General features: G+C 33.3%; 1 protein-coding gene across 13 annotated transcripts in view; it reads right to left on the bottom strand.

The window, feature by feature from the left end:
- DYNC1I2 (dynein cytoplasmic 1 intermediate chain 2) overlaps positions 1-14,394 on the bottom strand; it is a 53,452-nt gene extending 39,058 nt beyond the window's left edge. For 4 of the 13 annotated variants that reach the window (XM_036067325.2, XM_036067327.2, XM_036067335.2 and 1 more), the window contains exons 1-4: positions 13,975-14,130; positions 12,814-12,930; positions 10,510-10,627; positions 1,958-2,102 (exon numbers count right to left, since the gene is read on the bottom strand). In XM_036067325.2, coding sequence (XP_035923218.1) covers positions 1,958-2,102; positions 10,510-10,627; positions 12,814-12,921 — 371 coding nt within the window. In that variant the 5' untranslated portion in view covers positions 12,922-12,930; positions 13,975-14,130. Of the gene's footprint in view, positions 1-1,957; positions 2,103-2,744; positions 2,763-10,509; positions 10,628-12,813; positions 12,931-13,595; positions 13,924-13,974; positions 14,131-14,222 lie in introns of those variants that run through there. The other 9 variants (XM_036067331.2, XM_036067333.2, XM_036067337.2 and 6 more) reach the window with 4 other exon arrangements.
- Between the last annotated feature and the right edge of the window lie 202 nt (positions 14,395-14,596).

The raw sequence follows: 14,596 nt of genomic DNA, 5'->3' as shown, positions 1-14,596 counted from the left end.
AATAATTCTTTGTTTGGGTAAATATTTGTACTACAGTAAAGCTGTAGAAGGGGAAAAGAAGCCTTCTCTTGAAAGCACCACTAGCTTATTAGCAGAGGAATATTAACATATTTGTACAAAAATAGAGAAGCATGAAGTATGAAACAAATTTAGTCTTAAAAATGAGTTCAGACTAAATAAATTTAGCCTTTAATCTAGAATATATACTATTTTATAAGGTACTATTATTTCTAAAAAAAAAGTTTTGATTTTTCTTAAATGATGGTTTTATTATTTACTTCCAATGACAGTACAGCTTAGATTTGCAATTTTGGTTCTATTTATAAAACAGTTTTGGAAAACACATCTCAAATCCAAACTGGTGAGACTTTTTTGTCTTCTAATTGTTAATGATAACCTGATTATGCAGGAATTGATTAAAATATCGAGTTTATTATATAGCTTCCTTGCTTTTTTCTTGCCTGTCTTTTAGATACTCATTACTTATTTATAACTTCAATCAGAGGAACTTAGACACAAAGAAGATGAGACTTCTCAAGTTTATTTCTTATTAAGAGGTATGTTAAGATATTAAGGTATGTTAAGATATTTTTCTGAGGAGGACATTTAACTTCCTGCCCAAAATAAGGATTCTGAATAAAGACTTTAACTATGTTTAATCTCATTTCAGCTGACACAAGGAGTCAAACAGTATGATGCTGTTTTTAAAAGACTTGCTGTTATTGTGTGTGTGTGTGTGTGTGACAAAGAGGAATAAGTAAAAGTACTTTCCCCAAGACAATCTTTGGAGAGAGGCTGAAATCTTACTGAACTTTTGGAAAGCAAGTCCCAACATGTGTACAGGATCCTAAAACAAATATGAAATACAGTTTTACAAGGAAGACATGAGTATGGGAAAACTAGGCAGAAAACATTTTTTTTAAGTGAGGTATAATTAACATATAACACTATATTACTTTCAGGTGTACAAAGTAATGATTTGATATTTATATATACTGTGAAAAGATCACCACAATTCTAGTTAACATGTGTCAGCATATACAGTTAACAAACATATTTTTTTCTTGTGATAAGAACTTTTAAGATCTACTCTCTCAGCAATCTTCAAATATGCAATATAGTATTATCAACTGTAGTCGCCATGCTGTACACATTACATCCCCATGACTTACTTATTTTATAACTAGAAGTTTGTACCTTCTGAAACTCTTCACCCATTTTGACCATTTCCTATCCCCCACCTCTGGCAACCACCAATCTGTTCTCTGTATCTATGAGCTTGGATTTCTTTGGGTTTTGGGGTATTTTTTTTTTACATTCCACACATAAGTGACATAATTCAGTATTTGTCTTTCTCTGACTTATTTCATTTAGCATAATGCCCTCAAGACAGTAAACATTCCTGTTTCCTTAGCAGTTATCTCTATTTGATATTTTATGCACTATTATTTTCTATTTTAATTAGAACTAGTGACTCAATAGAACACAATTGAAGTGCTTACCTGAATTGTTTAGATTTTCAATTACTGAATGGACAATTAAGCACAACAGAGGTTTTACATTATTTATAAACTATTTTATACTATATTTATACTATTTTATACTATCATACACTATTTACACACTACTTACATTGTTTATATTATATTATACATACAGAACATTTACACAATAACCTGTGAAGTATGCTTAAACAGAAAAAAATTAAATTAATCTCTTTATTTTAATATAAAATAATTAGTGTGAAATCAGTTAACTATTGAGTCTAAATTAATCAAGAGGGACAGTTAAAATACTATTAAAAAAATTCCCCCAATTTAAAACAAATAATTTCTATGCCACTTAGATTTCAAAATGTTAATTTTAACATAACTATTTAGAGTTCCTCTAAAGCATCAACAGCATGTAGGCACTAAATACATTCTATCATTAAACTATTAAAAGAAATTTACTGTACCTAGATCCCACTGCGCCATCTCCAGAGTCTTGGCTACCAGCTTCACTTGGTGTGCTCACAGATTTGGAGGATGGAGACATAGGAGGAGGGACTAAATAGTGAAATAGACAGGTATCCGCTGTTACTACACGGAGAGGTTGCTCAGCTTATGACGTTTCAAAAGTAATTTAACATGAAGTAATTAACAAAAAAGAAAAAATGGCAAACCAAAAAACAAAAATACATGAATGAAAATGAATAGTAGAAAAAAGAGGAGAAAGACAAAGTTAACAATGCATGCTGAAGACTCATGCAATTTCTCTGGCAAAATGCATTTGGGTTTTATATTTAAAAAAAAGCAAGATTATGAAAGGATGCATCTTCATCCCAGCCAACACCAAATATGGGTACTTATTTTCAAAGGAGAGCATTCCTTCCCCCCACCTTTCTAACTTCTCACTTTTAAGATCACCAGATTATAAATATTACTTGTCAAAAATCAAAACTCTGAAATATCCTTCAAGTCATTTACCCTTGGTTTTCTGAGATTTATTTTAAAATGTTAATTTTTGTCTAACAATTTTTATTTCAGAAATTAATGCCTTAAATGATTTCTTTTTCCCCTTGGCCAATTTAGAGAAAATGACCACAGCTAAAGGAATGGCTCCTTTAAAATGTCCATTAGTTTCCAGCAATTTGGGTGAAAAATGCAAACAGGCCATAAAACAGCATGCCTTCTAGACATGATGCATAACATAAAATGATGCATGCAACTTAAACAAGGCAAGACTTATGATAACTTCCTTACCCCAGTATTCAGAAAAAACTGAAGTGTACAGACAAAGATACAGACACCCAAAATATTCTTAATCCCTTCTTATAGAAAAATACACATTTTTCATAGTATATAAAACAAACAGCAAATGCTTTCCCCTAAATCATCACTCTTAACATTATATATCAACAGCTGAACGTGCACATTTCATGCTATTACATTTGTAAAACATTTTGATTACCATTGCAGGAGTATAGGAGGATCATCACTGCCATCTTCTGGTTAAATTTTACCATAAATGTCCCCAATCCCAAGTATCTTTGTAAAATAATTTTTCAGTATATAATATTAAGTAACTAACACATTTTATGTTGAGCTGCACGCCCTTCTTTTAATAGTCTACTGAAAAGAAGGTAAGTTCCTAATTATAAATGAACTAATCTAAAGAACTATGTATTTAATTAAAAATCTATGGTTTGGGGATAGTCACATTCATTGAACCCTTAAAATTATATTTAAATGTTTATACATGATACAATAAAAAAGGTAGGTTTGCTAATCTAACAAAATGTACAAGTATAGTATGATGAGTTACATCTTTTGCCTTTTCTTTTTTGTTGGTAATGTAAACTCTACATTCAACGTGAGGCGTGAACTCACAACCCCGAGTCACATGCTGTACTGACTGAGCTAGCCAGGTGCCCCATGATGAATTACATCTTAAACATAGGTACAAAACTAATCATCCTTATTTTTCCAATGGCAAATTCTATTGGCAACCAATAGTAAGATTAGAAGAAAAAAAATCATAACTAGAATGTTTCCTGAGATACAGTGAGTAATTCTTGCTTAAGTTCCAAAGGACTATAAAAACTTAATTGAATGTTTCTAATTTTGTGACTACATCTCTCAGAAACAATGATAAAACCAGATCACCTTCACATAGTTCACAGATGGATGGCACTGTGCTAGGTGCTGCGTGTACAACTCAAAGTAGCTAATTATGATTTGTATCTAAAATAAAAGAACATTAATGTCCCCTAACTTCCTTTAGGCTATATTCCTCATCTTTTTGTCTGTTTCTCAACGTGAGGCTTTCCCTAGACTAAGTCCCAACTGATGCAAAAATAAATAGTATCTTACTTGGTTAAAACTACTTTATAAAAAAATGTTACCTCAAATTCTTTATGGAAACAGATTAAACAGTAATTATATGTACATAAATACACTAACCTAGCCAATAAAAGTGTCAGAAATAAAAGTTCCCAAGATAAAAAATAAATTACAGGGGTGATGCTACTAAATTATCATAGTTTGTCAGTCAGAAGCAAGGTTAATCACCATGGCATCACATTTGTAATTCGATAAAAATCTCCATCCCAGAACTGTATCATTTCTCACAAAAGATAGTTTTCAAGCCAGTTTAGAGAAAGGACTCATTAAAGACTCAAAGTTATTATCTGGCTAACCCACTTCATCTTGCAATAATAAATAATGTATACTACAGAAGAGACAAACCTAGAAAAAGAAAATTACCATTATTGAAAAAGGAGTAATATTAACAGAAAAAAAGGGGATGGTAGTATTGTTTGGTCACTACCATATTTCAACCTAATTAGTCTAGAAAAATCAAAGATTACCGTAACTGCACAATAAGGCAATGCCACCATACTCCCAGATTCAACAAACAAGCCCAAGAACAAACAGCATGCATTCAGGGAGGTTAAAAAAACCTCTGAACTCAGAGTCTCAAATCTCAAAAAGACTCAATTTTAGAATTCATTTGTAAAGATGATTTTAGAGTCCAAACAGCTGTGAAAATAACAAAAGCCACTACTAATTAGCTTTTGCCAAGTATCTTCAGATATAATCAGCTTAATAAGAACAGTGATTCAATCACATTACTTTTATTCCAGTTATATATATATAAAAATATATATCATTTTATATATTTTATATCTATAAAATAGCCTAAAACAAGGCTTTAAAAGGCACAAAATAAAAGATTTAACGTTAACACATGTGAATATTTGAACGAATTTAAACTTATTAGAAGTTTAGAGAAGATACTTATTTCCTTCTTTGAGAATGAGACGAGACACATGGAGTAAAGTGAAAAATCTACACCATGGCATTCACTGATCACGTAAGTAATATTGAAAAGACTGTGACTCTTTAATTATCTAGAACAAAAACCCAATCAAGAAGGCCTTTCCTGCCAGCTTAGATCTTGGCCTTCCAAGGATATAAAATCAACATTGCTGCCTTTTGGCCTGCAAAGGAACACCTAGAATATTTTTAAACCAGAAAGCACCTAGGAATCCACCTAGATTTATGATTAGAATTAAGTTTGAGTTGACCACTCAGAACTTCACATAAACGTCTTAGAGATGAAGGATGATGCACAGCCCAATTATTTTTCAAGTAGAAGAAAGCCTCTGGCAAGAAGGGGCTTTTGCCAGGAAGAAGAACCTAGAAAAGGTGAACAGCCAAGGAAAGTGAATGTAGGGAGTAGAAGCTGGTAGAGACAGTTAAATGGAAGGAGTGAGCTTCTGAGCTAACCCAAAGTTGTAAAGCCTCCTCTAGCTAATCTAGGATACTTAATACTCAAACATAGCCTGCACTACAATAATGCCCCCTTGTGGATACTCTTAGCCTGGAATAATAACATTTAAATAACTTTTTCGTAACTTCCTCTTTTTGTCCTGAAAGGTACTGCTTTAAACCTTAACTCTCTTAAATATTAATTTCTCCCCTTCGATGGCCTCTTTCTCCTGATAATGAAGTTTAAATATCCTCCACTAATCTCTAAATGTTTCGTTTCCTTTATTCTCTTCAATGTAATTCAGAGCATCAGATACATTTTTTAAAAGAAATTAATAAATAAAAATAAAATTCTGTGGTATTAAAATACTATAATGAACAATTTGTTAAAATTAGGCTAAACTTGAAGAAATGACTTGGTGCATGGGAAGCATTCATTCCATCTAAAAATCAGATTTACCAGTTATAAGATAAATAAGTACTAGGTATATAACATACATGAAGACTATAGTTAACACTGTTATATGATACATACAAAAATTGTTAAAAGTTGTCATCAGAAGAAGAAATTTTTTTTCCTGCTTAGTATACTGTAAGATGATGAATGTTAACTGAACCTATTGTATTTATTTTACAATATACGTAAATCAAAACATCATACAACATACCTTAAACTTACATAGTGATATATGTCAATTATTTCTCAATAAAACTGGGAAAAAATGAGATTTAAGGTATTCAAAAGTTACAAGGAGTGTGAGGGAAATAAATGAAGCAATACTCATTTTTGACTAGCAAAGTCCTTTTGTTTTTTCCTAGTAAAAGAAAATCCAGATAATAAACCATCATACTAATCAATGTTCTGTGCTCTACTGATACAGACTCAGGCTACAGAGTACTTGACAGTGTCTGTTTTCATCTCTTTACAAGATGTTCAAAACAGTAGTTATACATACAAAAGAGATTCACTTTATTTTTTTCAATCATCAATGCTTAAGAACTCCACATTGGATATAACATGTCTTGAAAGTTGTACCTAAATTTAACTTTCTTAAGACTGGCCACTTAGTCTAAAAAAAAAAGCCATGCTTCTTTTATGAAATGTTCAAATGTTCAAATTTCAATTTCCACTATGTTTTTTTCTGAAATTTAAACAATCAGATTTTGTTTTTGCTTTTAAAGCAGATGGCTTTTATTTGGCCTTACAAGGTAGAAAGACATACGACCTAATAATAATTGAACAAACATTTAAGTGTCTAGTCTGTGCTGGACACCAGGGATAAAAATGTGCTTTTCTCTGCTCTCAAGGATCTCTGACAAAAAGCAGTCAATTACCAAATAAATAAGAATCTACCAATGATGAGAAGCTAAAAGAGATTTTATTAGCTATATCTTTTTTAAAAAACATTATTTTCAGAATCAAAAAAAGAAAAAAGTCTGTTTTAGGAAAAGAAAAGATTGATGTTTTTAATAAATCCTCTTGAATATTCTAGCAGTATTTTTACACTTCTATAATTTAAAAATATTTACTAAAAACATTCTGTAGTGAAAAGAAAAACAAGTATCCATCCTGGGTCATGATATAAAATGTATTTTTTATTTTGGGTTACTGTCAAGAAAGTTTGGTAGACACTGCCTTCATCTGTATCCTGTATTCTTCAAGCCTAATTTAAAAAAAAAATACTGGAAAGATCTTTAGGAATCTGTCAGGGAATAGAAGAAGGTGAAAACCACACAACCCCTTTAATATGGCTACTATAACCACTATATCTATTATAATTGCCAGACAAGATATAATAAAAGGAAAAAAATTATAGGCATGATTCTCTTATGAGTATAGATGAAGAACTCCTAAACAAAATACTTGCAAATGAATTCAGCAATGCATAAGAAAAAAATCATCTCATAACTAAATTGTTTATTCCAGAATGTAAGATGCTTTTACATTAGAAAAGCTATCATTATAAATCATCAAATTAATACATTAAAAGAAAAAAAAGCATATGATCATCTCAAAATATGAAGAGACCTATGAATTTGTTGCAAATATTCTGGCAGTTTTAAAGAATGTCCAAATTCTTTGTGAATTCCAATCAACAGAAGAATGTAGTGGAACTGATGACTCCCAAGAGTAAGTCATAAAAATAATAGCTTTTTCCCAGCTGTCTTTATCTTTGGATTGCTCACTCTGAAGAACCTGACATTCTGCAAGGATACTCCAGCAGTTCTGTGGAGTGGCCCATGTGGATAGGAACTCAGGCCTTCCACCAACAACAGCCAACACCAACTTGCCAGCTATGTGAGTGAGGCACCTTGAAAGCAAATCCTAGCAGCAGGCAAGCCTTCAGATGACTGCAGCTCTGACTGACATCTTCACTTCAATGCCATGAGACACCCTGAGCCACAACCACTCAGCTAAGCCACTACCAAATTCCTGATAGGCAGAAACTATGAGAGATAATAAATATTTATTATTGTTTTAAAAAAATCAAACCAGTACAAAAATAAATAGAAAACTTAAATAGACTATAACCTTAAAAAGAGACTTGAAATGGTGAATAACCTCCATTCTCAACTATCCCCTGGAAAAAAAAAGTTGTAATCCCAGGCAGTTTTACAGTTGAATTCTACCAAGTTTTAAAGAAACAGGTAACATCTACTCTTTACAAGCTGTTCTACAAAATATCAAAAGGGAAAGCTGTCTAATTTATTTTAAAATTATAACCATTATGGCCAATGAATATGGACCGTACAAGAAAATTACATAGAATACAAAGCCATGGTAATTGAAACTGTGGTTTAATAATATAGAATCAAACAAATTAGATAACAGTGAAAATACAGAGCCCAGAAATGTCATGAATATATGGAAACTGTATGACAAAGTTGGCATCAGTATCAGTGAGGGAAAGGATGGACTATTTAATAAACAGTACTGAGAAAATTAGCTAACTATATGGAGAAAAACTAGACTGGATCCCTACTTTATGCTATATTCAAAAATATAACCCAAATGTCTAAAGGTGAAGGCTGAAACTATAAAGCCTAACAGAAAAAATGTAGGAAAATATAATATTGTGTCTTCAAAGAAAGGATTTCTTAAAAGAAAAAAAAAAAAAAGACCAAAAAGCACAAAAAAGGGTTATAATTGGCAGGCCTGACTATTATCAAAATGAAGGATTTGAACATATTAAAATGAAGAATTAGGTTCAACGAAAGATACTATATAACAGGTAATAGACTGGGAGAAGGTTTTTTTTTTTTAAAAACTAAAACAAAGAAGTCCTCCTCTAAAATATACAAGGAATCCTACAGCAAGATAAAAAACTCTTAATTGTAAATGGGCTACAGATATGAATATGCAATTCATAGAAGAGAAAATAATAGATATTTGAGAAATGGTCAACCTCACTGTAAACAGATAAATTTATATTAAAACATTTTGGTATACCACTTTATACCCATCAAGTTGGCAAAAATTGGAAAGTTGGAGAAAATCAGGTGATGATGTGGATATGGTAAAATAGTTACTTTCTCATCACTGGCATTGAGAGGGTAAACTTGTAGTCATTCTTGAGAGTGGTACATAGAATCTAATAAATGTAAGTAAGCTTATACACAGTAACACAGCAAGTCAATTCTTAGGCATACACCCCAGAGAAACTCTTCCACAGTTCTCAAAGGGAAAGTATATATTCTTTGCAGTGATGATTGTGACAGCAAAGAGATGGAAGCAATCTAAATGCCTATCATTTGGGGAACAGATAAGTAAAATATGGTATATAATGGAATATTATGCATCAGTCAAAAATAAATAACTAGATCTGTATTCAGCAACATGGGCAGGTCTCAAATGCTGCTTGACAAAAAGATACAAACAGAATGATACATATAACACAATGTCGTTTATGTGTATAAAACGTATATGCACACATATATATATGAAACCCTGAAATACGTAAACACATGTAGGACAGATCAAAAGGACATATGTTAAAAATGCAAGAACGGTACTTAATGCAAGACTGGGAAATGGAATGGAATTGGAGATGGGGAATGAGGGAGAAACATACACACTCACACCCACCCCCCTCCGAAGAACAGTCTTTCAAGACTCGATAATGGAGGAGGGCCATGGACTCAGAAATATGAACATGTGAATTCAGTGAAACTGAAATCCTAAAAATAGAAAAGGAAAAAAAATTCCTATTGGAGGAAAACAAAGCCAATGACAGAAAAACTGATCAAAGACTATACAACTAATAAGCAACTTAGTTTAGTTACTATTTTATTAACAATACTGTTCTGATGCATTTACTTTTAAAATTGTAATATGAATGTAAACTTATTAAATAAAGACATATAAATATATTTGAATCTTCAAATTCTACCATTAGGGAAAAGGCAAATGAGGTGAAAGAAATAACAATGAAGCAGACCATGAGAGTAACCAGCTTTTTCATCTTGAAACCTTTTAGAAATATCAGCTCTAGAAAAAGTCATGTTGTAGTTCACAACAGGCAAACAGCAGTTGCTACTTCTGGTATTTGTCCCCTGAACCAGATGGAATTAGCCTAAATGACACAGGCCATGTCAAATTAAAATACTATGTAACAACATCCAGGTCAGAATTATTTTAAGCAAGTGTTTAATGCTTTCTGACATGTAACTAGACTGTCTTCAGTACCTCTACTATTTCAGCTTTTTGGTTTAGTACTGTTATCAAAATGAATGGCCCAAAAAAGAACAAGTCAAATTGCTGTCAAAATAGGCTACCAATATTATTTCCGTTATTAGCAGTGAGAGCAGAAGGCTATTTTTTCCTTCCACTCCTATACCTTTGAAACTAATATACTTCTAGAACTTTGATTCATTATACCTCTCCTTAACCTATAGAAAAAAATATAGAGTTAAGATCAGGAATCAGTCATCTTTGAGCTAAATACAGTATGGCACAGAAAACTTGCTCAACAAATGTTGAAATAAATTACTGATTTAACAAGAAAAGTCAATTGGTTGTTCAGTGTATGTTAATAAGTACACATAATCTTGCAGCTCTCTTAAACAAACAAAATAACCATGTATTGGCACATGTGAAAAAAGATAATTCTAAGTATAAGATTAATCATTTTTAAGAGACACAAATAAGAAAAATATGCAAAATATATTAAAGTCAACACATTCATCTCAGATATGTCTGAGCTGAATAGCATCTATTCTTGGCTCTTATAAATGGATATATTCTTATCCTTACCAATGGGGGATTCTGGAGTTAGCCCCATGCTTTGAAGCAATGCTTCAGCTTCTCTTCTTTTTTTTTCAAGATCTGATTCTTCTTGCACAGGCGCAACTGCTTCCTTCTTCTGATCAGTCTATTTTTAAAGTTAAAAATTTCAATTTACGTAGGATATGAAACATTTCTGCTTGCCAAAAAAGTGTACTTTAAATAATGTGTGCTAACACTGTTTACTCTGGGGGGGGGTGACTTAGTTTTGAACACACATTATACTCACTAAATGAAAACCATTCTCAATAGAGTGCTAGTAAGTAATCTCCAAATGATATGTAATCAAGGAGTTCCCACAAAAGTTCTTCCTAATAGATAAATTCAAAAAGTATAGTCAACTTCTATTTATCTACAGTATGAAATTGCTATCCACAGTTAGGAATTGTGGAAACCTCCCCCAGTCGCACAAAAGCTTAGATGTAAGTATCACAACACTATAAAAAAATTATTTAACAGGTAACAAATTTTAAGTAAATGGACAATGTGATTTGTTGAAAATCAAGTATGAATACCTCAAACTTCTGTATGAAGTCTTCATTGTATTTTGCAGTTTTATGTAGAGGATGTTTGTCAAAAATTCATCTGGAGAAAGGTTTTTATTTTTGTTTTTAAATTATAGGTCTTACTTTTATGATAATAAAAACATGGTTGAATTTGGTAAAGTTAAAATTCACTTTCGCACAACACAAAACATTTGTTATCAAAATTATTGCCAGCTTTTATTTCAGTCACCTATAGTTTTAGCAAAATCTCCCAGGTAAACTAGATAAGCCTCAATAACCTCAGATCATCCAAAACATCACAAATGAAATTTAAGCCTTCAAAGAAAAAGTTTTATATATACAAAATAGGCTCAGATGCCCTGTTTTGCCTAGACAACTATTACTCACACAATTATCTGTAGTGAATTTTGTCAATCATAATATTCTATGATACCATTTAAAAAAAAGTCATCTGTGAACTTCATCAAAATAGCCAAACAGGCTATATTATCAAGTTGACACTTTACCTGTATTATATAGCAATGTATTAGTAGACTCATTATTTAATACTATTAAATTATCTCTTGTAATGTTTTATAACTTTTAAATTAGCTGTAAATCATGTAGTAGATATCCCTAGGCTATTTATGCCACTTACGGCCATCCTTAGAAAACAAAAATCAAACATGCTCTCAGTACTGAAGGGTTTAAGGCTATAGATACTACTTTGGAATGGCTCTGCCTATCAGACTCATGTTTCTATCAGTTAACTTTTAATCAAACAGCTAACTTAAACCTCCAACGGTCTTACAATAATGTATCACAGAAAGGTTCAGAATAAATTAGAAAATTCTTCAAAGGCCTTTACAGCATCATAGCAATGCTGTACAAAAATTGTACTTTCAATTTTTCTTTTTTTTTTAATTAACATATAATGTATTATTTGTTTCAGGGGTACAGGTCTGTGATTCAATTTTTTCTGATTTTTCTTTTCCCTTAAGAGATTTCTAGAAGTCTCTAGCAAATAGAAACCTCGGTACTAATGTAACACTTAGGAAACATTATCTTACACTGACCATTTAAAACATATCTGTGGTAAAAGTATACAAATCTGTCCAAATAGTTGGGGAAAATGTACATATCAATACAGGAACAAGTAAAATATCTCCAGCTCAGGGTCAATGTATATTTGCCATACATGATGAAATGGTGGTGTGAAAAATCAGAAGACATACCTATCTGGTCTATCTTTAAGGTAATATCAAACCTACTGCTTGGCAAAAATATTTCAAGGAAAATATTTCATGATGAAAGAGATAAATTCCCTAATCACTTAAATAATCTATTATATATTTCTCTTTTCTATTATTTATTCTGACAAACTGTTAGCAGTGTAGGCTAGCAAAACATTCAGATAAGTAAATTCAAATTCCAAACTAAGTTATAATATATATGCCGTTTTATGAGCTATTACAAGGCAGATGTCCCTTACTTTATATAATAAACATATGCCTAGAAGAGAAATATGTAAATTGAAATTTTATAAACCAAATCCTCAAAATGCATCATCTATATGAAATATTTTTATTCAATAACAAAAATATTTTAATTTATCAATTTTGTCATTTTCACATACCTGGTTTCTTTAAAGTAAAATTCACCTACAGTGCTGTATTTGCAGTCACAACTGCTGGATTTTTAACTATTCTGAAAGTATTACATAAAGGTATAAGTATTTGATATTAAACCCAATTATTTTACATTGTTTACTTAAAAAAATAAAACATACTTCCTTTTTCTTCCTTTCTTCTTCTTTTCTCTTCTTTTCCTCTCTAATTTGGGCCAACCGCTGCTTCTTTCGTTCCAACTCTGCCTTTAATTCACTTTTGTCTGACATGTTTGTGACCTTAAAAAACATATAATCATTTACAATCATCAGTAGGTTGGTAAAAGTAGCGCTCTTTTAAAAAAAATTAGTCTTCAAGAAGAGAATTATCTCAAGAGGCCGGTAGTTCACTGCTATCGAAAGACAACATATAAACTCTACTTTTTAAATATGGAAGCATAATATATTATTAAGACTTGAATAACATTATAAAGAAATGTATATAAATATTCAGAGTTGAACAAAGTAGCTAGCACACAGTAAGCTCTTTAATGTTCACATGCCCAGATTTAACACAATGTCTCTGACTCTTAAAACAGAGGACATGGGTTGGCATTAAAGAGCTCTTAGGCTATATGACATAGATCAAATCTATTACCAGAGTTTTGCATTCATCCCTAGAAATTTGATTAAAAAAATATGCGCTCAGACAAAATTCCCGTAAATGATGTGTAATAGTAATAATATTCAGGACAAGCAAAACACAAAATTTACCATCATTAACTATCAACTATATTTAAAGTAAGTATACTTTTAGTCAAAGCCCAACAGCAAAGTCTGACCGGCTCATCCTCCCAGGCCGGAAGCTCCGTGACTGACAAGTTCACTTTCTCAAAACTACAAGGAAGAGAAAGCCTCTGTCATTTTATGCTACAGCCTCCACGTTCGGGTACTTTCCGACATACACGGGGAGGGAAGACGCTGTCAACGCCATGTAGGAATGACTTTTATTTATAAAATGGAGCAAGGCGAAAAAGAGGCACTTTTCCTCTGAGGTCACCACTAAGAGGGCGCGGTCCAGGATAGGGCGTCTGGGAGAGGGGGGCCACAGGGCGCCGAGCAAGCCTCCAGGCTCCGCGGGCCATCCTCCGGTGGGTCAAGAAGGGGAGCGAGTGGTCTCGTCTCCCCCGGCTTTCCTGAATCACCGCACCCGGCTCTCCCCGCCTCTCCCCTTCAGGAGCCGGGCCGGGCAGCGCTGTCAGCACAAACTGCCAAACCGCCCTTTGAGCCGGGACGTGAGGCACAGCAGGCACAAAAGCCTTGAGGGAAGCACAGTCAACCCACCTGTCAGCTGGCGTGATGGGAAAAAGAGTCCGCCCGCTTGCAACGTCCGGGTAACGTCCCTCTCCTTCACTCCCAACTCCCAAGAGTCGCCGCCACTAGCTCCGCGGCTTCGCGAAGCACACAAAGAGGGTTGGGCGGCGGCTACTACGGCGAGAGCTTAGGGACAAATAGCTTCACCAGAACGAGGTCGCTCCCGGAAAGAAGGGGTGGGGCCCCGCTGCGTGAATTGCCGCCCCTCCGTAACTTACCTGTGTAAAGTAGAAACCAAAAGATAAGACAAAGAACCCAGTCAGCCTAGGGGCCCGAAGTGTTTCCACTTTGCCAAAAACTGGAAGAATACGCCTGATGTCCTCCGGCTAGGTAAGCAACCACACCACCCTCGTCTTACAGAGTGACACGACCAGAGAGAACTACAATCCCCAGCTACAAGGGAAACCTGCGTGCCTCGAGCAATGCATTCTGGGAGTTATGGTCAATGGTAGTCGCAAAGTATGCTGGGACGTGTAGTGATTTCTAGGCTTGCGGTTTCCCACTTCAAGGCCTTCTATCTTCAGTATTCCAAAGAGAAGCTTCCAGCACTTCCCTTTAACGTATTCTGGTCCGTTGGTCCCTGCTCACAATG

This window comes from Halichoerus grypus, chromosome 4 (assembly GCF_964656455.1).
Source record: "Halichoerus grypus chromosome 4, mHalGry1.hap1.1, whole genome shotgun sequence".
Taxonomy (NCBI): Eukaryota; Metazoa; Chordata; class Mammalia; order Carnivora; family Phocidae; genus Halichoerus; species Halichoerus grypus.
The sequence above is the reverse complement of the archived record's forward strand: the minus strand, read 5'-3'. Positions and strand labels throughout refer to the sequence as shown.